Here is a 23,132-nt window from a genome sequence, read left to right as displayed (position 1 = left end):
ACATTTAGATCCAGGAAGCACAAAGATCCCCAATTAGATTCAACCCGAAAAGATCCTCTCTGAGGCACATTATAATCAAATGGCCAAAAATCAAAGACAAAGAAATAATTCTAAAAGCTGTAAGACAAAAGCATCACGTCACATATAAGGGAATCTCCATTATACTGCATATTTCTCAGCAGAAACCCTGCAGGTAAGGAAAGAATGGGATGAAATAGTCAAAGTGCTGAAAAACAAAACAAAACAAAACTCCTGTTTACCAAGAACACTATATTTAGCAAAACTATCATCCTTCAGAAATGAAAGAGAAATAAAGACCTTCCCAGATAAGCAAAAACTGGGGGAATTTATTACCACTAGACCAGCCTTACAAGAAATGCTTAAAGGAGTGCTGCAACTGGAAGCTAAAAATCAATAACCAGTAGAGGTACATTCATAATCAAACTGATACTACCCCAGTTGTTATAATGGTGCTATGTAAATCTTTCATTTCTTTAGTATGAAAAGTAAAAGTCAAATGGTCAATAAGAGCTACAATTAGTGGCTAAGGAACATGCAATAAAGATGCAAATTAAGGCAATGAAAATATAAATTGTGGAAGGAGAAAAATAGTATGGAGTATTTTTATGCAACCAAAGTTAAATTATTATCAGCTTAAAGTTGTCTATTATAACTACAAGACTCTGCGTTAGCCTCACAATAACTACAAAAAAAAAAAAGAAAATTAAAACAGACACACAAACAAGAAAAAGAAAGTAAACAAAGCTTAATACCACAGAAAACCACTGAACCAAAGGCAAACAGTAAGAGAGGAAGAAAGGAAAAAAGCATCTACAAAACAGCCAACAAACAATCAAATGGCAGGAGTACATCCTACTTATCAATAATAACTGTGAATATAAATGGATTAAATTATCCAATTTAAAGTAAGCTCTTGAATGGATTTAAAAACAACACTCAACTATATGCTGCCTATAAGAGATGAGCCTCACTGGTAGACAAGCATAGACTGAAAGTAAAGGAATGGAAAAAGATATTTCATGCAAACAGACACCAAAAGTGAGCAAGAGTACTCATACTCCTGATAAAGGATAAAAGAGATAGACATTTTATCAGATAAAATAGACTTTAAGTTAAAAACTATAAAAAGCAACAAGGGAGGTCATTAATGACAAAGGAATCAATTCAACAAGTGGATTAACAACTGTAAATATATATACACTCAACACTGAAGCACCCTAATATATAATGAATATATAATATTATGAATAATATATCATGAAGCACCCTAATATAATATAAATGAATATTATTAGATCTAAAAGGAGAGATAGATTGTAATACAATAACAGTAGGGTACTTCAGCATCCCCCTTTCAACAATGGACAGATCATCTAGACAGAAAATCAAGAAAGAAACATTGGACTTAGGCCAGGCATGGTGGCTTATGCCTATAATCCCAATGCTTTGGCAGTCCAAGGCAGGAGGATCACTTGAGGCCAGGAGTTCAAGATTAGCCTGGGCAACATAGCAAGACCTCTTCTCTATAAAAATTTTTAAAAATTAGCTGATCTCGGTGGCACATGCCTGTAGTTTCAGCTACTCAGAAGCCTGAGGCAGGAGAATCACCTGTGCCCAGGAATGACCTATGATCACATCACTGCACTCCAGCCTGGACAACAGAGAAAGACCTGCCTCTATAAAACAAAGAAACAATAAAAAACAACAATCAAACAAAAAACAAGAAACATGAAACATCAGACTTAAACTGCACATAGACTAAATGGACTTAACAGACATGTACAAAACATTCCACCCAGCACTGCAGAATACACATTCTTCTCTGGAACATGGAACATTCTCCAGGATAGATTATGTATGTATTAGGTCACAGAATAGGTCTTAACAAATGCAAGATGATTGAAATTATTTCAAGAATTTTCTTATTGACCACAATGATATAAAAACTAGAAATCAATAACAGAAGGAACACTGCAACAGAAGTACAAATGTATGGAAATTTAAAAACATGCTTCCAAATAACCACTAGGTCAATGAATAAATTAAAGAGGGAATTTTAAAATTTATTGAGGAAAAATAAGAGTGGAAACACATTGTACCAAAACCAATGGGACACAGCAAAAGCAGTTCTAAGGGGGAAGTGTATAGCCATAAACATCTACATTAAAAAAGAAGAGAGATTTCTAATAACCTAATGACACACCTCAAGGAACTAGAAAAACAGGAACAAACCAAACCCCAAATTGGTAGAAATAAGAAAGTAATAAAGTTGAGGGCAGAAATAAATGAAACAAGGCCAAGAAAAGCAATTTTTATTTCATTTATTGTTTATTTCTTTTTGTGATGGAGTTTTGCTCTGTCACCCAGACTGCAGTGCAGTGGTGTGATCTCAGCTCACTGCAACCTCTGCCTCCCAGGTTCAAGTGATCCTCATGCCTCAACCTCCCCAGTAGGTGGAATTACAGGCTTCCACCACCATGCCCAGCCAATTTTTGTATTTTTAGTAGAGACGGGGTTTCACCATGTTGCCCAGGCTGGTCTCCAACTCCTGACCTCAGGTGATCCACCTGCCTCAGCTTCCCAACGTGATGGGATTACAGGCATCAGCCACCACACCAAGCCAAAAAAAGCGCAATTTTTAAAAAATTAGCAAAAAAGAGTTCTTTTTTCTGAAAAGATAAACAAGATCAACAAATCTTTAGCTAGACTAACAATAAAGGGAGAAGATGCAAATAAAGTCAGAGATGAAAAAGGATACATTACAACTAACACCACAGAAATACAAAGGATCATAAGAGACTCATGAATAACAACTATATGTAAACAAATTTGAAAACATAAAAGAAAAGGATAAATGCCTAGACACATACAACACCCCAAGGTTAAATTATGAAGAAATACAAAACCTGAATAGAGGAGAAACAAGTGAGAAAATTGAATCAGTAATAAAAAGTCTTTCATCACAAAAAGCCCTTGACCCAATGGCTCTACTGCTAAATTCTATCAGACATTTAAAGAAAAGTTAATATCAATTCTTCTCAAACTATTCCAGAGAACTGAGGAGAGGGGAATAGTTCCAAATGCATTTTACAAGGCCAGCATTACGCTGATTCCAAAACCAGATGAGGGCACATAATAAAACAAAACTACAGGCCAATATCTCTGATAAACATAGATGTAAAAATTCTCAACAAGGTACTGACAAACCAAATTCAACAGCACATTAAAAATATCATTCACTATGATCAAGTGAGAGTCATCCCAGGGATGCAAAGATGGTTCAACAAATGCATTTCAATACATGTGATATGCCACATTAACAGAAAGAAAGACAAAAACCACATGATCACTTCATTAAATGCTGAAAAAGCATTTGACAAAATTCAATATCCCTTCAAAATAAAAACTCTCAACAAATTAGGCATAGAATATATGTACCTCAATCCAATAAAGGCCATGTATGACAAGCCCACAGCTAACATAATACTGAATGGGGGAAAGTTGAAAGATTTTTCTCTAAGATCAGGAATAAGACAAGGATGCCCACTTTCACCACTTCTATTCAACATAGTACTGGAAGTCCTGACCAGAATAATTAAGCAAGAAAAAAAATAAAAGGCATTCATATTAGAAAGGAGGAAGTCAAATTGTTCCTATCTGCAGATGACATAATCTTGTATCTAGAAAATCTTAAAGACTTGACAAAAAACTATATTAGAACTAAGAAATGAATTCAATAAAGTGTCAGGAGGCAAAATCAAAATGTAAAAATAAATATCATTGCTATACAAGAAAGAAAGGAAGGAAGGAAGGAAGGGAGGGAGGGAGGGAGGGAGGAAGGGAAGAAAGGAAGAAAGAAGAAAGGAAGGAAAGAAGGAAGAAAGGAAGGAAGGAGGGAAGGAAGGAAGGAAAAAAGAAAGAAAGAGAGAGAAAAAACAAAACAAAACAAAACCCTAGGAATAAACTTCACCAGTGAGGTGAAAGATCTCTACACTGGAAACTAAAATATTGATAAAAGAAATTAAAGAGGACACAAATAAATAGAAAGATGTTCTATGTTCATAAATTGAAATAATTAATGTTGTTAAAATAGCCATAAAATACCCAAAGCAATCTACAGATTTAATGCAATCCCTATCAAAACACCAATAATATTCTTCACAGAAATGTAAAAAACAATTTTAATATGTATATGGAATCACAAAAATCTCCAAATAGCCAAAGCAATCCTGAATAAATCTGGAGGCATCACACAATTTGACTTTAAAATATATTACTAATACAAAGCTATAGTAACCAAAACAGCATGGTGTTGGCATAAAAACGGGCACGTAGAACAATGGCACAGAACAGACAGCCCAGAAATTAATTAATGAATCTACAACTAACTGATTTTTCACAAAAGTGCCATGAACACACATTGGGGAAAGGACACTCTCTTCAATAAACGGGGCTGGAAACATTGGATATCCACATGCAGAAAAATGAGAATAGACACCCCCACTACCTCTCACCACATACAAAAATCAAATCAAAATGGATTAAAGACTTAAATGTAAAACCTAAAACTATGAAACTACTAGGACATCAGGGAAATGCTTGATGAAATCAGGCTGGGCAAGGATTTTTAAAATAAACCCTCAAAAGCACAGGCAACAAAAGCAAAAACGAGAAACGGGATTACACCAAACTAAAAAGGTTTTGTGCAGTGAAGGAAATGACTGACAGAGTGACAAGACAACCTACAGAATGGGATGAAAGATTTGCAAACTATCTGACAAGGAGTTAATATCCAGAATATATAAGCAACTTAAACAACTCAACAGCACAACTAGTTATTTAACCCAACTAAAAAAATGGGCTAAAGACCTTAATAGCCATTTCTCAAAAGAAGACATGCAAATGGCCAACATGAAAAATTTCAACATCACTAATCATTAGGGAAACGCAAATCAAAACCACAATGAGATACTACCTCACTACGGTTAGAATGGCTATTCAAAAAGACAAAGCAAAACAAGTGGTGGTGAGAATGTGAAGAAAAGAGAACATTTACTTTTGGTGGAGATGTAAATTAGTACAGCCGTTATGGAAAACAGTATAGAAGTTCCTCAAAAAAGTTGAAACTAGAACTACCATATAATCCAGCAATCCCCAGTATGAGTATTTATCCAAAGAAAATGTAAATTAGAACACACTTTTGGTGGGGATGTAAATTAGTACAGCCATTATGGGAAATAGTATAGAAGTTCCTCAAAAAAATTGAAACTAGACCTACCATATAAATCCAGCAATCCCCAGTATGGGTATTTATCCAAAGAAAATGAAATCAGTATATCAAAAAGGTATTTGCACTCCCATGTTTACCACAGCACTATTCACAATAGCCATGGTACAGAATCAACCCATGTGTTCAACAACAAATGAATGGATAAAGAAATTGTGGTACATACACAGTGGAATACTATTTAGCCATAAAAAAGAATGAAATCCTATCATTTGCAGCAACATGCATGAGCCCAGAGGACATTATGTTAAGTGAAATGAGCCAGACACAGAAAGACAAATACCAAATGATCTTACTCACATGCAGAATCTTTTAAAAAGGTGATACAGAAGTAGAACAGTAGTTACTAGAAACCAGGAGGGAATGGGAGAAGGAAGAATGAGGAGAAGTTGGTGAATGGTTACAAAGTGATAATTAAATAAGATTAATAAATTCTGGTGTTCTATTGCACAGTAGGGTAACTATAGTTAGCAGTAAGGTATTGTATACTACAAAATAGCTGAAGCAGAGGTTTTTAATGTTCTCAACATAAATAAATGATAAATGTATAAGACAATAGGTATACTAACTATCCAGATTTGATCATTGTACAGCATATGCATAAACCAAAACATCAAATTGTGTTCCATAAATATGTAGAATTACAATGTGTCAATTAAATTTGTATTTTAAATGATAAAATGAGGGCCAATCTGAAAAGCGACATACACCTACGTGCTGCTTCTAGAACACAGTTATCTCTATTCCTCCCTCCATTCTCCAACATGTGCCACTGATCATCTGCTGGGGGGGGTCTCCCACATCCTTCTGCTTTTTTTGGTGCTAACATGATCACTCTGTAGTAGTAAGTTCAACCTATGATAGTAGCTTTCATTGATTGACGTCACTTTATTGTGTCCCTATGTCCCAGGCACTCTGCTATTTTATATTACCTAACTCAACCTTTACTAGGATCTTATGAGGTAAGTTGTATCAGCCCTTTTTTAAAATGAGGAACTGAAGCCAGGCGAGGTGTGATGATTTACCCAAGAGGAAGCAAGTGTGGGAGTCAGGCTCCCCTTCACCTCTCCCTCCTCTGCCCCAGTCCTTGGCTCACTCAGGTGGTTTCTTGGAGCTCCAGAGTTTCCTGGTTTTCCAGGCTGTGGCCAACTCACCTCTGTCCTCAGAGACCAGTCAAGTGCCTGGCAAGTGGCTCAGGGAATGGTGATTAATTCCATGGGACTCTCTCCCAGGGAACTGAGGCCCAGAGAGGAGCAGAGATCAGAAGCATCAGTTGCCCAGGACTTTTGAGGTACCCAATTGTGCTCATTGAGCAGGGCGCTGACCACCTTGTGGGCACAGAAGAAATGGTTCCCACTTCTCAGTGCAGAGTGGGTTAGGGAAGGAGGAAGGGGTGTGTGCAGAGTGCATGTGAGTGTGCATCCATGTGATGCCTTCCGCAATGCAGCCATGTGTACTTTGGGATGTCTGATTCTGCACCAGCCCTGCCCTACTTTCGTGAATCCCATGAATCCCCTTGTTCATTCCCCAGAATCCTGCCTTGGAGGTCTGAGGTAGATGTAGAGGTGCTGAGGCTGGCTTGTGCCAAATGGGAAGAACCAATTGTCATACTGTAAGGAATTCTGCAAGCCAGTTGTGAAGCACCACCATTGTTTTTAAAAATTAAGTTATATAAACCTATAAGCAAATAAGTTATATTATAAACAAAGATTAAAAAAACTCAAAACTCATCTCTTCAAGCTGGGCACAGTGGTGGGCACTGATAGTCCCAGATACTCAGGAGGCTGAGGCAGGACGACTTCTTGAGCCCAGGAGTTTGACACCAGCCTGGGCAACACAGTGAGACCCTGTCTCTAAACAACAAAACTCATCACTTTCCAATTGTTTTGCTACCTTTTACTACCATCTATGCTCTTGGGATATGCTCTTATTACATCTGTATAATGTAAACACTGTTATGATGTGCTGTTGTGCATCGCTTTCCAACTCCATATTCAGTGACATCATCTCGCTTGACATCAGCCACGATGGGAATGTTTATATCATGGCAATAGGCAAACACTACAAATCAGGGCTTGATTTATTGTTTTGTAGATTGCCTGTAAAGTGACAGAGAAAATGTTAATACTGCAGATTTAAAAACATATGTTTGTAGCTATTACAGAGTGCATAGCAGAAATAATTGAGAAAATATTCTTCCAGAATTCAAAAACGTTTACCCCACTCAGCAAAGTAACTCCTGACAATCAGCAAACAAGTCCTGACTTACATCTAGTCTTTGTTCTTTCCCATTTGTCTTACTCATTAATGTAAATAAAAATATCAACCAGTAATCATGTTGAAACTATGTTCACTCATCAACTGCAATCATAGCTTGGCTACAGATGAATTCAGCAGAAATTAAGGAAAGCATTCTATGAGAATTAATTGGCTGAATGGAATTTGCAATAAAGATATTGTATATTTTTTATTTGTCAATTATGTAAAATGTATTATATCAGTATAATTTATAATAAGCTTATATATACATATGCATACTTTTTCAAGATCCAGTTATGATATATTTCCCGGTATACCACTGGGCACAAGTGACCTTGGCTCTGGCATTTCCTAAAATAATGAAGAAGTCAGAGTTTCTAGGACCAAGGTCAATATTAACTATGCTTTAGAGGAAAGACAACAAGGTTAAATAAAAGAACTCAGGAGAAAGCCAGTGCCCCACCCTATGCTCTTCTCCCTACGCTCTGCATTGCACAAATCCTTTTTCTCTACTTTGTAAAATGAGGACATTGGACCAGACAAAATTTTTTAACTACAAGTCACAGTTGTATGTGTTACATATATAACACACTACTCATAGTTACAACTATGACCCAGTTGAGATGTGTGTGTGCACACATGCGTGTTTAACAAACTTCTGCGCATGCATGTTTAACGAATTTTCACAAAACAATACCCTTACTATGCTCAGTGCCCTTTGGTAGTCCTAATTTGGTTCAAGTCATTTGTACTCTGTCCCATTCCATTTTGTACAACGCTGGTCATAAACACTGAATTGATTTTACAGCCCACTAATGGGTTGCAACCAAGTGTTTGGAAAAAGAAAACACAAACTTGACTATCAGATGATTGCTAGGGGGCCATCTGTCCATGAAGGCCTCTGATGCATTCTGCAAATATGTGTCTTCACACTGCAGGATCCTAAACACTGCGACCTGCTCAGATGTGTAAACAGCAAATGAGGTCATGTGGAAACTTTAGCTCAGATCTTATTGCCTCTCTGGGCCCTCCTCCTCACTCCTCCCTGACCCAAAGTCATTCCCTCCTCCCTCCCACTTCTCCTCCCCCAGCCCCACTGAACTTGGCTGAGGGTCCTCTCTAGCACTCCTCAAATCTTCTTCATGCTATTTTTCACGTCTCATCTCTCACTTTCCAGTTATGAACTTTTCAAAAGCTAGAAACACGTTTTATTCAACTGTGAATTCCAACTGTCCCTTACCCAACTCCTACGCTGAGCTTCTAGACTTCAGGGAAGGTACATAATAAATCCAAGTAAGTGCTTGCTGAATGAATAAGTGAGTGAAGGAAAGAAGGAAAGAATGCAGGAAGGGCGGGTGCCAGGGAGACATACACTCTGCACTGTGTGTACTTGGCCTGCATTGGGCTGAGCTGCCTCCTGGCCCCTCATCCACTCCAAGTAGTGGAATCACAGACTAGCATCCACCCATGGGAAGTGTGAATGCCTCTGTACTCTCTGCCACTCTCCCTCCCCACAGGGCAGCCCTGAAGCTCCATTTGGGCACTTTCAAGGGTAGGAACCCTGTACCTCCCAGGCCAACCCTGCCATCTTGCTGAGTCAGCCAGGCTCAGTGGAAAAGTGTGGACTTTGGAGCCAGGAAGACCATGAGAGTGAGTCCCAGCTCCACCACACGCCAGCTGTGTGACTGTGGGCGAGCCATGCCCTTCTTTGGGTCTTACTCTTCTCGTCCTGAAAATGGATCCAGTGTCCCCCTTCCAGGGCTCTGTGTGGATGAGATACAATGAGAATCAAGTGCCTGGACTTGTGCCCAAAGAGTAGTTTTATTCAACTACTCAGAATCAAGACAAGAGAATGGCAGGGGCTTGTGGAGGTTTGAGAACAAACTTCTGTATCAGATCACTTGTACTTATTCTGTCTTTTCCCCACTTTTGGACAACTCTGACAAAAGAAAGGTGTTTTGCCTTTCACAGAACTGAAAGGGGACTGTCACTGGTTGCGTTTCTACCTCCTCAGAGCCTGGACCCTGTCTGCTTCTCTGTCCCCAGAGCATCTGGTAAGCAGTGGCAACCTCTCCCATTCCCCACAGGCTCTGCCTTCCATCCGCCAGCCCTAGTCCAGTGCTATGCATGGTTGTGCTCAGCCAGGCTGGCATCCCTGGCCTTCTGCTAGGGCAGAAAGTGCCAAGGACTCCACTACCTTTGGGCCCCTGACCATGCAGTGCATTGCAGTCCCCACCTGGTTAACCAGTAACCAGAATGGCTGCCCACGCCTGGCCCCATGACCAATCTTACCCTTCCCTACTGCAGGAAGACTGACCCAAAGCCCAGCACCTTTGCCCAGCATGGGCCAGGTGCCCTCCTGGGCCACCGACCTCCTTTGAAGCCTTCATGTGAAGAGGCCCAGTGAGGGAAATCCACTTTGAGCCCATCCCAGCTCTGCTGCTAACCACTGTGGCTCCTTAGGCTCAGGGGACCCCTAGGTCTCTGTTTACTCACTTCTGAATTGAGGGGATAGGATGGACTGCTTGGGACACGGCCCAGTGTCACAGCCACCAGTCCACTATTTGGAGCTAACTTTTCATAGGTCTGTGTCCCCCACTGAATGGGGAGCTCTTCGAGGGCAGAGGCCCTTCTCATTCAGCTCCCTGTGCCCAGCTCCTGCCCATACCTCTGGCACCAGTTGGCATTCACTCATGTTTCCTAAACTAGTGAATGGAAAGCTAACATCCCTCAAGGGTCTACTATGTGCCAAGCTTTGTTTTAAACATTCAGTATGTTTACCACCTTGTTTCATCCTCACAACAGCCCTATGGGAAAGGTACATTATCACTCCATTTCACAGATGAGGAAACTGAGGCACTGAAAGATCCAGAATATTGTCCAACTTACACAGCTAGCAAGTTGGGGAGCCAGGCATTGAATGCTAACAATCTGGATGATCATAAAAGAACTCTCTGACTGCTAAGTTCTGATTTCAATATAATTTTCAGCTCCTATGGCCAGGGCAGTCTGGGCTCTCTCAGAATCAAAACAAGAGAATGGCAGGGGCTTGTGGAGGTTTGAGAACAAACTTCTGTACGAGATCACTTGTACACCACTTTAAGAATTCCATGGAGAAAGCAGAATTCTTTTCAAAAATGAAATCCAGGCAGGGCATGGTGGCTCAAGCCTATAATCCCAGCACTTTGGGAGGTTGATGGAGGAGGATCGCTTGAGCCCAGGAGTTTGAGACCAACCAGGGAAACATAGGGAGACCCCCCCATCTCTACAAAAAATAAAAAGCTTAGCTGGGCTTAGAGGTGCATGTCTATGGTTCCAGCTACTCAGGAGGCTGAGGTGGGGGGGCTCACCTGGACCAGGGAGACCAAGGCTGCAGTGAGCTGTGATTGCACCACTGTACTCCAGCCTGGGTGACAGAGTGAGACTCTGTCTCAAACAAAAACACAAAATGAAATTCATGATGAAATAATAGGCTGCCTAGGAGAGGAGGAGGGGATGGGGGAGTATCAGTGCTACAAGATTGGCTATGTGTTGACAATTGTTGAAGCTGGCGGTTCATGATACTATTCTCTTTTCTTTTGTATGGGTTTGTATATTTCCATAATAAAAAGCTTAAATTTTTAAAATAAAATAAGAGGAAGTCCATGACTACCATAAACCCACATAAGCTTGCTGACTGTCTTTCTGGTTGTTTCCCAGTTTCTCCTTTTCCCCTGCAGGCCTGCCTCTGACAGCCCCTCAGAGCATCACATGCAGCTCCCTGCCTTTCTCTCTCTCTGTGTTGGCTTGTCTCTGTGTCTGCCACTTTCTATGACCTTCTGAGAATCAGGGAAGAGTTCTGCAATCAAGCCCACACATAAACACCCTGTTTTTATTTCACTTTATCCCGGAACCTCTCTCTTTCTTCTCTGTATGTTCAAATCTCTGTTCTCTTTGTCTTTGCTTTGACTTCTCCATTCATTTTGACCTTGCTGTATGTCTAGGAATGGTCAGCTCTGGCTGGTGCCCTGCTTTAGAAAATGTGCATGGGGGTGTTTTCATGCATGTCTGAAAAGTTCAGAGAATGCTACCACCAAAAAACTTGGTTGTTGAAGAAGACAAAAACTTTTCTTCTCTACCTCCTTCCTTTCTTAACTGTCTAATAAAGTCATATTCATTTTCATTTCTTTTCACTTAATAAAAGTAACAATAATAATAGCCATTGTGTGTTGAATGTGAGTTGTGTGCTGGGCATTTGGATAAGGTTCTTATAGTTATTGTCTCACTTAACCCTTCACAACCTGTGTAACACGTACTAGTATTCCCGCTTCATGGATGAGAAAACTGAGGCTTTAGAGGTTAAGTAAAAGCCCAAAGTCACTTAGCTAGATGCTGGCAGAGCTGGAGTTTGAACCCTTCTTATATTTTCCAAAGAGGAAACATATTCAGGCACTACAATGACATTAAAACATTGATAAAGGTTTCTAGGGTCCTTAGTGGGGACAGCAACACCCCTTCCCCACCCCTCACTGGTAGACCAATCAGAACTACATGCTCAGGCTGGGTCCTGCCCTGTGAGAAGGGCCCTGACCAGCTGAGCCATACCCAGGAAGAGGACCGTGATGGAGAGGGGGCCCTGAGACGGATGGGGAGAAGCTCTCAGGGGCATGGTGCTGACTTCAAAGGAACATCAAGGGCCCAAGAGGCACAGCTGGCACCAAACGGTAGGCCAAATTCTCTGGGTCCATCCTGGACTTTCCCTCTAATGCCAGACCACAGGGCCAATTGTCAGCCTCCTGGTTATCTGTCTCTGGATGTCCCATGGGCACCCCAGTCCAACACGTCCCATCTGAACATCCCAGTCCAACATGTCCCATCTGAGCACCCCAACTTCCTGCTCCTCCCCTGGCATCCTCATCTCAGGAATGGCACTACCCCAGACCCATTCATCCAAGTCAGGGACCCAAAGTCATCCTCTACTCCTTCCTCCCAATCCCTGCCAAATCCAGACACATCTCTCCACCCCGAAAGCCACCACCTTCGTCTCGGCCACTGCCCCCTTTGTCTGGACTATCTCAGTAGCCTCCTGCCCAGGCTCCTATCTCCTACCCATTTTCCATCCTGTGACCAGAGGGATCTTCCTAAAAATTGTCCTCTTAGCCTTTCCCTTCTCCCAGCCCAAGGGGCCAGCTGGAGAGAGGGGGAAAAGGAATAATGCTCTCAGACCTTCCAGTTTCAGTCTTTGCCCACCTCTGGCTGCCTCCTGTGCTCCCTGTCCACCAGTCCTACAAGCCGTCCCTCTGGTCTGTTTCCGGCCTCAGGTCTTTTCCATTCACTGCACTCAGGCTCCCTCCCTCTTCCCGTGGGTGGGATTCTGGGTATCTCCTTTCCCAAGTGACTCTTATTCTTGTTGGTGTTTTCATGGCTCATTTCCCTCTTTGATCCTCCACAGTTCTAAACAGATACTGTGACGCCAGAAGGTGATGGTTGGATTTTTTGTTATATTTTGGAGTATGCTTTCAGTTCTAGGATCTAAAACATTTGAAGGTTAGAATAAGAATTCTTAATTCCTGCCATCGGGGCAGGACTTTATGGATCTCGAATCCTTTCACATTCTTGTTCTCATATGATCTTCACAAAGCTGTGGTTTAGGTAAGGCAGGGGGTATCACACCTGATTCAGAGATGAGGAAACTCCAGGATTTGAGCCCAGGCCCCCTAACAACACATCTGGGCTCTGCCCACTCCACTCTGTCTCTGAACTGAAGATGAAAGGAAATCTATTCACTGACCAAGTAACCTATCTATGTTATTTCCTCCATGCCAGCTTATCTATGAATTAGCTAAAACATGCCTTTCTCCCGGTTTTCATTAATCACCAGCATCACAGAAGGCAGTTGCTAGGAACATGCAGCTATACAGCATGACTTGTCTCAGATCTGCCTCTTAAAGCTTACCTGGTGTTTTTGGAAAGCATCTTGGAGTGGGGGTACCACGTGCAGCCCTGGTGGGCAACGCGTTGGCAAAGGAGGCTTCTCTCAATTGTTCTTCGGGTTTCTCAGGGCTCTTGGATGTCACTGCTTCTGATGAGCTGATGTTCTGCCCAGTTCTCGTCACAGCACCGAAAAACTCAGAGAAAAGGCAAACTTCTAGCAAATATTTACCTAAGAAATGAAAGCAAGCAGGCAGCCTGCTTCCTCATTCCAGAACACTGCTGACTATTCAGCTCCCCTTCTCATGCTGCAGACGTAGGACTTACACTCCTATTTCCTCTCTCCTGGACTCTTGCTGGCCCTTTCAAGCTCCTGCTGTGGGCACCATCCCCCTGAGCTGTCGGAGCTTTGCCGAGCAGCCATGGCCCCTTTGGTCAGGTGTAAAAATTATTACAGGCAATAAACTAGGACTCTGCCTTAAGGCAATACACTAGGAACACCGGCTCCTAGATTCTCTTGGAAACAAGGCAGCCCATTTGTGGGGAGAAGAGGCTGGAGACAAGTTCAGAACTGAATTCCAACCACATGGTGGACCCGCTAGCTGTCCACCAGGTGTTCCTGCTCCCTTTCCGTAAAGTAAGGATATTTTCATCCCAGGCCATACTCCCCAGCCACCCTGGCATCTAGGGACAGACATGGACTAGGTCTCACCCATGGAGTGTGAGCCAAAGTGATGTGTGTCACTTCTATGCCAAGATGGCCAAGGAACAAGCGTGTCTTTCCCACCTTCTCCTTCCCCATCTGTTGGTTGGACTCTAAGGCTCTAAAGGATATAGAATCACAGGATGGAAGGCATCTGGGTCCATGAATCACCATGCAGACAAAACTGTCTTCTACACAGGCTGTCCTCTCACAGACTAGTGCATGAGCAAGAAGCAAAGTTCTATTGCAATAAGCTGGTGAAGAGTGGGGCTTATTTGTTCTAGCAGCTGGTGTTACCATAGCAGACACAGCACAGAATGTAGAGGACTTGCAAGCACCACATGGTCCATCCTTTATTTTAAGGATAAAGCTTCATTTTGATGTAATTACCTCTATAAATGTCCTATCTCCAAATACAGTTACATTCTAAGGTACTGGGAGTTAGGGCTTCAACACAGGAATTTGGGAGGCAGACACGGTTTGGTCCATAACACCCCAGATCGAATCAGCCATGGTGGAGTGGGAGAGAGTCATGGAGGCAGTGAACAGACACCATAACTGACAAACTCAGGCCATTTGTGTTTGCCAACCCTGACCTCTTCACTCCTGCCTGGAGCGGCTCCTCCCACCTCTACTGATCGGCATCGCTCTTGTTCATTAAGTCCTGCCTCAAGCAGAATTTGCCATGAAGTATCTTCTGATTGCCATGATGCAATCTTCTGTCTGGGCTTGACCTACATCCTTTTATGTCATATGTTTATTTGTTCATTCAACACACACTTATGGAGAAATAGGTGCAGTGGTTCCAAGTGTGGACTTGAGGGCCAACTCCATCATTTCTCAGCTGTGTAACCTCAGGCAAATTTCATTGTTCACCTCTCTGAGCCTCAGTTTTATCTAAGACAAGCTATACCAACCTTATGGACAGTGGGGCTGAAATGAGCTAGTAGACATAGAATACTTAGCAGGGTGCCTGACAGACAGTAAGCACTCAGTGAACATTAGCTATCATTGGGAGCCGACTATGTGCCAGGTATTGGGCACACAGTCACAAAGTCACAGCCCCCTTCTAGGCCAGAGTGGCTGGGAAGCCACAGCTAGATCTGATTCAGCATGATGTCTGGGATACAGGGGAGGCTCCATACATACTTATTCTCAAAATGAAAATGATGAAAGAAAAACAAAAGAGAAAGAGAAATACAAAGATTGAGTACAACATACCTCTTTTGCTGGATGTCTAAAAGCAAAGAAACACTGTAAATGTATTTCCTCTGAAACCAGGCTGTCTCCTTCACTGAAAGAAGCAGTTCTTGATACATCTCTGTCAGATGGTTCATAGAAAATAATTGCAAAGCTCTTCTCCTTCTAGGTACACAGAGATGCTATCACTTCCAGGAGTGCCCATCCGCAATGTGCTTCCTGGCTCCATTTCCCAGACTTCAAATGGATATTTTAAATTCTTGGATGATCATGGCAAGTTTCCTCACAATTTTACAATTCCTCTCTTCATACCATTAAGGAAGAATCATGATTGAGTTGTCACCAACCGTTCTGGGGACATTGGAAAGGCAGCCACCTTAAAGTGGGGGAAAAAAAGCTAAGACATTGGTTTTAAAATGCTTAAATTCTGGACATTGGTTTTAAAATGCAAAATTCTGGAATATTTGGTTTATAGTAGTAAAGACTCACTTCTGAGGGGCTGCCATGCTCCAGACTTGGACCCTTTTGAAACCAGCATGATAGATTTCATTTCGCTTCTCTTGGGCTTTCTTATTTTTGCATTGAACTCAAACAGAGAACTTGACGTGTATCTCCAGAACATTTCAACATTTGATTTCTCTTCACCATGCTAAGCTACACAAGCCTTTTTGAATATTGTTTTTCCTATCCAATGTATATTAATTTCTTTGGGGGCATTTGAATACTCTCTCTGAGTTCATCTAGGTTACCAATAAAAACATTGACTAGAACAGAGCCCTATAGCACTCCACTACAGACTTTTTTCCAGGAGTTATGCAATGTGCCGCAGTTGGCAGAGAGTGAGGAAAGAGATTACTGACTACACCAGACCCAGGTTAGGAAGAGTTACTGTACTGGGACCCTATATGTAGTAGGGTTCACAGCCTGGGTGATGTCACAGAAGGAAATTCAACAGTGTATCACAAAGGTTGTGCTTGTTTCCTGAGTGTTGTAAGCTTATTACAGGCCAGCTTCTAGTTATTCTCTAGAGACATGGCTTAATTATTAAATTAAGAACTAGCAATAGAAACTAGAAACTAGAAATAGAAACCAAACCAGAAGTAGAAATTAGAAACAAAAGAACTCAGATATCTAGAAGACCTAGTGCAATTTCTTCATTAACTTGTGAATGGAAAATCAATCTTGGACCCTCACTAAGCTAAAGGGGAAAGTCAAGCTGGGAACTAAGTCAGGCAAACCTACTTCCCATTTTATTTCTAAATAAGATAGCTACAAAGTTTCAATTAAAAAAAAAAAAGAGCTACATACCTTTCTCATAATTTACCCACAAGGAAATTCTTCATGGGCCTCAAGGTCTTTACCCTAAACAGTTCTGTCGAATTTCACCTTGGTATGTAAATTGATGGCTTATCTTCACACGTGCCATACAAAGGACAGACAGAACTCAAAGTTATCCCTTTGTTCACCCGAGACAAATGCACATCTGATTGCTTCCTCTGCCCTATTGTTTATGTAAAAGTGCAGATTCACTGAGCCAGACTAAGGGACAAGTGACTATTCCTCTACCTTCCTCTCACACATAAACTGTGTATTCAGGGAAAGCTTAATCAGAGACTCAAAAGAATGCAATCATTTGTCCCTTATCTACCTACGACCTAGAAGCCCCCACTTCGGGTTGTCCCACCACACCAGACAGAACCAATGTACTTCTTACACGTATTGATTGATGTCTCATCTCTCCCTGAAGTGTATAAAAGCAAGCTGTGCCCCGACCACCTTGGGCACATGTTGTCAGCACCTCCTGAGGCTGTGTCACAGGTGTGTCCTTAATCCTGGCAAAATAAACTTTCTAAATTGATTGAAACCTGTCTCCGATTTTTTTGGGTTCACAAAGTAATATCAATGGCTTTCTGGGACAGATATGAGTTTTGACTTGGGACTATTTTTCTCTCTTTGACAAGGAATGAAACCAACCTATATTCTGATCCTGCTCCTTCCCTGTTCTCTAACAGGTTTGCTTCCCCTCTGCTAGTAGAAGAAAGCCAATCTTTTTAGCTGGGCATTCAGTGACCTTTGTAATCTGTCCCCAACTAATCTTTCCAGACTATTCTAGAGAAGACTCAACTCTGGATAAGCCCACAGGAGAGCTGGGACTAACCTCTCAGGCCTACCCACCTCTCCTGTCTTCACTCATTCATTCATATCACAAATATTTACAAAGTACCTACATATCAAGGACTATGCTAGTCCCTGAGGATAAATGCTCTTGGGACACACCTTGTTTCTTCTTCCCAGGGAGGACAAGATCCTGGCTGCAGCACAGTATTCACCCTAGGGAGAGTTTTAGTGTTTTGCAGTTTCACACAGACAGAATGCAGATCACAAAGGAAGAGATTACTGCATCAGAAAGCTGGCTGTGACCAATTACCATGACGGGGCCTGGGAATAGTCAGGAGCAGAAGATCAGATTCTGCAAAAGCCATTTCTAGAGCACCAGGAGTGGGATCCATTTAAACTGAAGGCCAACCATATATAAGAAAGAGCTCGGGGCTGAGATACCCAGAAACTTGGGTGCTGGCCCCGGCCCTGCCCTGAAGAGCTGTGTGACCTTGCGTGAGTCCTTTTCTATCCCGTGCTGCAGGATGGAAAGTGAATATGGCCCCTAAAGACCACTTTTTACCCAACTCAGTGCAGGTGTCATCTCTGAAGCTTTCAATGTCCTCCCTCACCAACCTATTGCTTCAGGCATACCTCTGAACATTCAGTGACTTCTGTATGCATTTCTGTTCTCTCCATATGATAGATGGCTCCTTATTCCAGCACTGCAGCTTGTAATTATTAGGAAATACATATTGAATTGAGAAATAAGGAACATTGTCATTTCTAGATCTGTAATTCCCGCATTACCCACAAGGTGGCAATTTCCTACGGGTGGTCCCAGCACAAACCTTACATTTGGATAGAAGCCCCAGGAAGGGCCAGGTGCCAGTGGCTCACACCTGTAATCCCAACACTTTGGGAGGCCAAGGTGGGAGGATTGCTTGAGTCTTGAAGTTCCAGGCTCCAGTGAGCTATGATTGCACCACTGCATTCCCGCCTGTGAGACAGAGGAAAGGAGAACCAGAAGGACTCTCCAAAAGGCTCATCCTCTGGCCCCTGGTGGGTATGTGCTGTCCCCTTCCCCTCCACCTGTGAAGTGTCCATCTGTCAGAAAGCAATACAGGCCTGCTCTACCATGGCCAAGCCTAGGTTGCACTATTTCCAAGCTTCTCAGCTGGCTGGGAAAGACTGGTGGTCTGGCTCTTACTGACCTCTCAGGCTTCCCCTCCAATGTCTCCACACCCCACACAGCACTGCAGCTGTGCTGAGCTTGCTCCTGCTCTTTACTGTGCTGTTCTCTCTCTGGTCCTCACGCCTTCCCATACACTGTTCCCTCCATGTGGATTCCGCCTCTCTATCATCCTTCCAGGCCAACACCTATGGGCTCTCTGAGATTTAATTTAGGAAGTGCTTTGTCCAGGAGCTCTCCTTGACTCTCTTTTTCCCTGAATACTCTTCAATAGTAACATTCATTGCACTACAATTGCTTCCCTATCCACCCTACCTGGGCCACCTTCTTGAGCACACAGAGCCTGGCTTCCTCAGCTACTCCCCAGTGTCCAACACAGGCTAGGTGTAGAGTGAGCCTTCTGAGAGCTTGCTGGATGAAGAACAAATGAGTCAATGCATCAGCGAATCTACAGATTAGGGATGTGACATGGAAAGATGAACTGAGACTTGTACCCCTCCCCAATACGGGAGAAATTTGAGAATAAGTGGGGGGGAAAGCTATAGCAGATCCTTGAATAAAGCTGTCACATTCAATGTGATTTTTTTTACAACATTGATGAGAAAAAAGGAAACCACCTCCAGCCAGGACCACTGTCTGTGTGAAGTTTGCACATTATCCTGATGTCTGTGTGGGATGCCTGAAGATGTGCACCGGTGAGGGGAATTGGCGTGTCTGCACAGTCCCAGTGTGAGTGACTGTGGGTGTGCGTGAGTGCGCCCTGCGTTGGTCATGGTCTGTTCCTGCCTTGGGCACTGAGTTGCTCAGATACGGTTCAGCCCTTCGCTACCCTGAGTAAATAATTACCTTGTTCTTATTAACCTTTCTTAAATGTTCACATTCATTTTAATGTTTATGATTAGAAGTCTTTGGGGTTTTTATTTAGAAGTGTGGTAATGTTTTTATAACCAGAAATATGCCATAGGAACTCAACCTCTTGCCTGTATTAATTAGCCTACATAAAATTGGTTTTGTTATACGTTGTCTCACTTAAAGTCAGTTTCCAAGAACCTATCCACGGTGTTAAATAAGGACTTGCTGTGTCATTTTTTTGTTGATCTGGATCAGAAAGCAATCAAATGCTCTTAGCACAATAATGGCACATTATTATTTTGAAAGGAAAAGGGCCAAAGGCATGTAAAAGGGGGCAAGTGCTTTCCTCCTATGAGACTAGGCTGTGCTGCCTTCTAAGAAAGTGAATTCTCCCGTTGGCAAGATGAACTCTTTGTCAATTATTTGTGAGGAAACTGGCAGCAGATATTTTACCCTCCTAGTCAGAAAGGAAGTTCCAGGGGCTTCCACTTTGTGTCACAGAGCTGATGTTGGGATTTTGCTGGTTGCCAAGTGCAACTATTCTATTTAGGAAGTGGGGAAGTAACCACAGGATGTGTGCTCTGTGATCTGAACTTGGGCCCTGAGCGCTGTATGCCCCAACTTTAACTGTGGGCTATGGTGGGTCACTCTCGTAAATGGTCAGAGGTCCCTCTGGGGAGGGGCTTACAGGATGGTTTATAGGATACATTTGTAAAGAGTCCTTCTTTAAGGGGACCCCGCCATCCTTTCAAAGAAGAGGCTCTGGGTTAATACTAGGTCTGAAAATGGGACAAGAAATTCTGGCTCTCCACTGTGGTGATTCAAAACAGGCTCTGGACACCAGGTGTGGAGTTCTCCCTGTTATATGGAGCACACAGTATTTTAGTAGGATGCCCATCTCTTTCAGTCCTAGGGACACTGTGACAACTAGCCAATGCCAAGATTCCTGTGAGTCAAAACACAGTGATGCTCACCATCTTACTGCCGATTACAATGTATGTGCCCTGCTCTGCCCTTGGCAGTTGGATGCTACCACTTGGCCTCTGCTATTCTGGGATCCCATGATTCCCAGTGGATTAAGGAGCCCAGCTCAGTGGCAGCATCCCTTATCTTCACATGTGGCCAAAAGAGAAGAGCCACCACCAAGTCTTCAAGGACAGCAGTGGTCCCCTCATTAATGAATTTCCCAATGTCATAGTGAAGGGAATGTCCTCTGGGCCCCCCTGGAGAATGTAGTGGTTGGTTGGGTAGGTGAGTGTGTGAGTTGTCTACAACAAATCGATTCCAACATCTCCCTAAGCCTTTTTATCCCATCCCCTACAACACACCAAGGATGTTCTGGCATCTCAGTATCTTTAAATACAGGTCACCTTTGAATCCCCGTTCCACTCAAGCAGCTAAGTAAACTGTAGAGCCTTTTCCCCCTGCACAAATTAACACATTGAATCCAGAAATATCTGATCAGTGCACTTGTATCAATAAATTTGACTTGATGCTAAATTCTATTCTGCCTTCCTTGGTCTAATACCCTAAGAATCTATTCATGCATATATTCTCCAGGTTTCTACAATGTCATGTAGCAAAATCTTGCCTTTTTTTTTTTTTTTTGGTATAGAAGCTAAATCTTCCCAGGGCAAATCTTGTATGTGCCCTACTCAACTGCCTAGACTTCTGATGTCAGTTGAGAGTCTAGTGGCCACAAGCCAGAGGAGAAAAGGTATCCCTTGCAAGGCAACTGCCTTGGGTGATCTTAACACAGAGTCCTTAAGCAAGGGAAAGAGAGTCTTCTCAGACATGACAGGCAAGCTGCTTCCATTGGCAAAGGAAGCTCAGAATGACTCAAGGGTTCAGGATTCTCAGCTTCATCTGAGTCCACCCCGATTTCCCCATTCCAAGTCTCAGGTTCTCATTCCCTAACTTCCACATAAGAGACTGGCAAGCCTGTGAATTCAACTTATAATCATGCAACACACACAATTACATTTTTTGTGTCATTTTCAGCAATATTGACCCTGTAGTTGCAAGAAACGTATTCTCATTTATCATTTAAATAAATAATTTGTATTATTTTTGAAGCATATTTGTAGTTAAGCTTTCTAGTTCTCTGATTATGACCCATCCTTGACAGTTATTTCCTGGGACCACTCCTGGTTCTATTAGCTGGATCACTCAGGCCTAGTCAGATGACAAATAGAATTCATTTCCCTTTTTTATCTTTTTCAGGCAAGCAACAGCTCTGTTTCCCAGGCTGGAGTACAGTGGCCTGATCACAGCTCAGTGCAGTCTTGAACTCCAAGGCTCAAGTGATCCACCCACCTCAGCCTTCTGAGTAGCTAGAGGCATGTACCACCATGCCCAGCAAACTTTATAAGTTTTTGCTAGTAGAAAAGAGGTCTCACTGTGTTGCCCAGTCTGTTGAACTCCTGGCACAATCCTTCCAGCTTGGCCTCCCAAGGTGCAGGGATTGCAGGCGTGAGCCACTGTGCCAAGCCTACAAATGGTATGTAATATAAAGAATTATTGGGCCAGGCATGGCGGCCCATGCGTGTAATCCCAGCACTTTGGGAGGTCGAGGGTGGTGGATCACCTGAGGTCAGGAGTTCGAGACCAGCCTAGCCAACATGGCAAAACTCTGTCTCTACTAAAAATACAAAAATCAGCAGGGCATGATGGCACACACCTATAGTCCCAGCTACTCGAGAGGCTGAGGCAGGAGAATTGCTTGAATCCAGGAGGTAGAGGTTGCAGTGAGCCAAGATAGCACCACTGTACTCCAGCCCGGGTGACAGAGCAAGACTCTGTCTCAAAAAATAATAATTTAAAAAAAAAGAATTATTGGCTGGGCACAGTGGCTCATGCCTGTAATCTGAGCACTTTGGGAGGCTGAGGTGGGCAGATCACTTGAGTTCAGGAGTTCAAGACCAGGCTCGACAACATGGCAAAATCTTGTCTCTACAAAAAAACCCAAAAATTAGCCAGGCATAGTGGCACATGCCTGTAGTCCCAGCTACTGAGGAGGCTGAGGCAGGAGGATAGTTTGAGCACAGGAGGCAGAAGTTGCAATAAGCGAAGATCATGCTGCTGCATTCCAGCCTGGATGACAGAGCCAGACCCTGTCTCAAAAAAAAAAAAAAAAAAAAAAGAAGAAGAAAGAAGAAAGAAGGAAGAAGGAAGAAGAAGAATTATTATTAATTAGGCAACTTGGAGGTAGCAACTGTGAAGCAGCTACCACCATTAGGGCTAGGAGAACAATGGAAATGGTTGGAATGACTAAAACTTAGATGCATACAGGAGGGGTCCTTGGAGCTCAAACTCAGACCTCTGCAACCACTTGGCTGATGCTAGTGTCACTGAGCTTGGAGAAAGAACCCCAGGGGGGCTGGGGCGGTTCATTCTGGTTGGGCCTGAACTCTAAAATCTCATCAGGACGGTGTGAGCCCCAACTCTCTGCTCAGCTCTCACCTCCCAGCAACTGCCCTCAAGTCTTGCCCTGTACTTGTGCAGTACAGGGTCAGCCAAAGGTCTAAGACTTGTGGGACTCCCTCTCTGTGGTTCCTCATTTTCTGTCCTAGATCCCCAAATCTCTGCCTAAGTCTTGAATTCTGATGTCT

At 42.8% G+C, this 23,132-nt stretch overlaps 1 protein-coding gene across 2 annotated transcripts in view; it reads right to left on the bottom strand.

The window, feature by feature from the left end:
• Window positions 1-23,132, bottom strand: part of LOC103878219 (stimulated by retinoic acid gene 6 protein-like) — a 55,774-nt gene that overhangs the window by 28,772 nt on the left and 3,870 nt on the right. For both annotated transcript variants that reach the window (XM_021927364.2, XM_021927363.2), the window contains exon 3: window positions 13,503-15,756. In XM_021927364.2, the coding sequence (XP_021783056.2) occupies window positions 13,503-13,522 (20 nt within the window). In that variant the 5' untranslated portion in view covers window positions 13,523-15,756. The remainder of the gene's footprint in view (window positions 1-13,502; window positions 15,757-23,132) is intronic.

This window comes from Papio anubis, chromosome 13, assembly GCF_008728515.1.
Source record: "Papio anubis isolate 15944 chromosome 13, Panubis1.0, whole genome shotgun sequence".
Lineage (NCBI taxonomy): Eukaryota > Metazoa > Chordata > Mammalia > Primates > Cercopithecidae > Papio > Papio anubis.
Note: the sequence above shows the minus strand (reverse complement) of the source record. Positions and strands in the feature narration are given on the sequence as shown.